Raw genomic sequence first — 1,948 nt, forward strand, 5'->3', positions numbered from 1 at the left:
ATATATATATATATATATATATATATATATATCTGTGTGTGTGTGTGTGTGTGTACATATAATCATGGTATATTTTAATTATTTTCTCTTTCATTTACCACGCTTCTTTCTCATTCGGCTAATAGCAACAAAAGAAAAAGGAGATCAAGAAGAAGAATTTCACTAATTTTTTTTTTCAAACTTGGCTTAAGACATTAGCGATCATTTATTAAACAAAATGGACTCCGTCTGTCTCACTTACTGGATGTATATAGGTTAACAGCTGTTTTATAGTCTAATTGGTTCTGTTAAAAATCTAAACTAACAGGAAATGTTTATATAAGGACAATGTGCATTCCCACGGAGAGAAAAAAGGACTTATTCGTTATAACGGAACAGGAGTAGTTTGTTAATCAAATACTCACTTTATAATATGTTATAACAAAAAATATAATGGAGTGTGCTGGTACAAAGCACTAGCTTGAAAACTGCAACTTTAATTAGAACCAAAACACCAGGCGATGAAAGCGAGTAGCTTTGTGCAAGCATTCTTCTAGATAACCATCTTGTATAATTTTAGCATTTCAAAGCAAATCAGTGCTTCTCTTAAAAAAATAAAAAAACCCGCGTGTGTTTATAGCGAACGTGACGATTGTACTACTATACTCAAAAGTACAGATTAGGGTTGACTCTCTCTTTAATATTATCTACTTTTTTGAGGCCTACTTGCGAGTTGTTCTACTTTTTTTTTTTATAAGATACCAATCAGTTTGAGTAGAGCTCACACTTACCACAGCACACTAACGGTTACTGATATAAAATATATACATAGTTACTTACATATCGGGTTCCTTTCCTTGTCTTCATTGTACGTAAAAACAGCCCCTTTACTGACGATGTCAGGATTTATATCCTCTTCTGTTAGGTCTGCAAGATGGAGAAAAAAAAAAGTGTTATAAAGACGAATGCTTTTCAAAGTACAAAGCTACACAATGGGTTATCTGAGTTGTGCCCATTGTGGGTATCAAACCCTGAGTTTTTGCGTTATAATGTCTCGATGCTACTGCTTAGCCATGCACCGGGTGAACCGAAGAAAAATGAAAAGGATTCGTTTATTGTTTATATATATATATATACTATACCACATGTATTAATTAGAATAGTAACCGTAAATTATTTGAGTCAAGATTCTCATGACCATAACTTGAATATAATGTATTTTATTTCATCAAAACAAAACTGAATACAATGTCAATTATTTAACTCCTTTACTGTAAAAAATTCCAAATAATTCCTAGCTAGCGGACCTGTAGACGAGCCCCCCCCCCCAGTGGCACAGCGGACTTAGAACGCTAGAAACCGGGGTTTCGATGCCCGTGGTGGGCAGAACACAGATAGCCCATTGTGTAGCTTTGTGCTTAACTTCAAACAAACGAAACCTGCAGACGTTTCTTGTCTGAGTATCTTAGGAGAAACAAATTTTCTAAGGGGATTTTAAGATTATCATTCCTACTGTTAAATGAGAACTTTAATATTTATAAGTAATTGTCAGAAAAAGAATTATCGTTTTGAGAATTTTTAAACAAATTAGAACCCTCTGAAATGGGCCATACTTTTAATCAATACCGAAACGGCTTCTTTATCGAGATCTCAAAGCAAACGATCCACACTAAATTAATTTGAATAAAATTGATTTTATTATTCTAGTGTGGTATTATTTTTACGCTTTTAAACATTGCACTTAATGCACAATCATAACTGGTTCAATCTTAAATTTAACCTAAAAAAAGACAGGTTATAGTACGGTAATAATAAGCCTTTTTCCTTTCCATGCTAAAACTTACTTTTATTCGTTCATATTCTACAGTTTACTGCAATTATTAGAGTTCATATTCTACAGCAGTGGTTCTTAACCTTTTTTGCTCCATGGCTCACATCGACACCTCAAAAAGTTGATGCCCCTTAATAT

At 33.2% G+C, this 1,948-nt stretch overlaps 1 protein-coding gene across 1 annotated transcript in view; it reads right to left on the reverse strand.

The window, feature by feature from the left end:
- Positions 1–1,948, reverse strand: part of LOC106470329 (motile sperm domain-containing protein 2-like) — a 10,474-nt gene that overhangs the window by 3,871 nt on the left and 4,655 nt on the right. The window contains exon 3 of the mRNA XM_013930879.2: positions 820–906. Coding sequence (XP_013786333.1) covers positions 820–906 — 87 coding nt within the window. The remainder of the gene's footprint in view (positions 1–819; positions 907–1,948) is intronic.

The sequence above is a fragment of the Limulus polyphemus genome, unplaced genomic scaffold (assembly GCF_000517525.1).
Source record: "Limulus polyphemus unplaced genomic scaffold, Limulus_polyphemus-2.1.2 Scaffold3948, whole genome shotgun sequence".
Classification (NCBI taxonomy): Eukaryota; Metazoa; Arthropoda; class Merostomata; order Xiphosura; family Limulidae; genus Limulus; species Limulus polyphemus.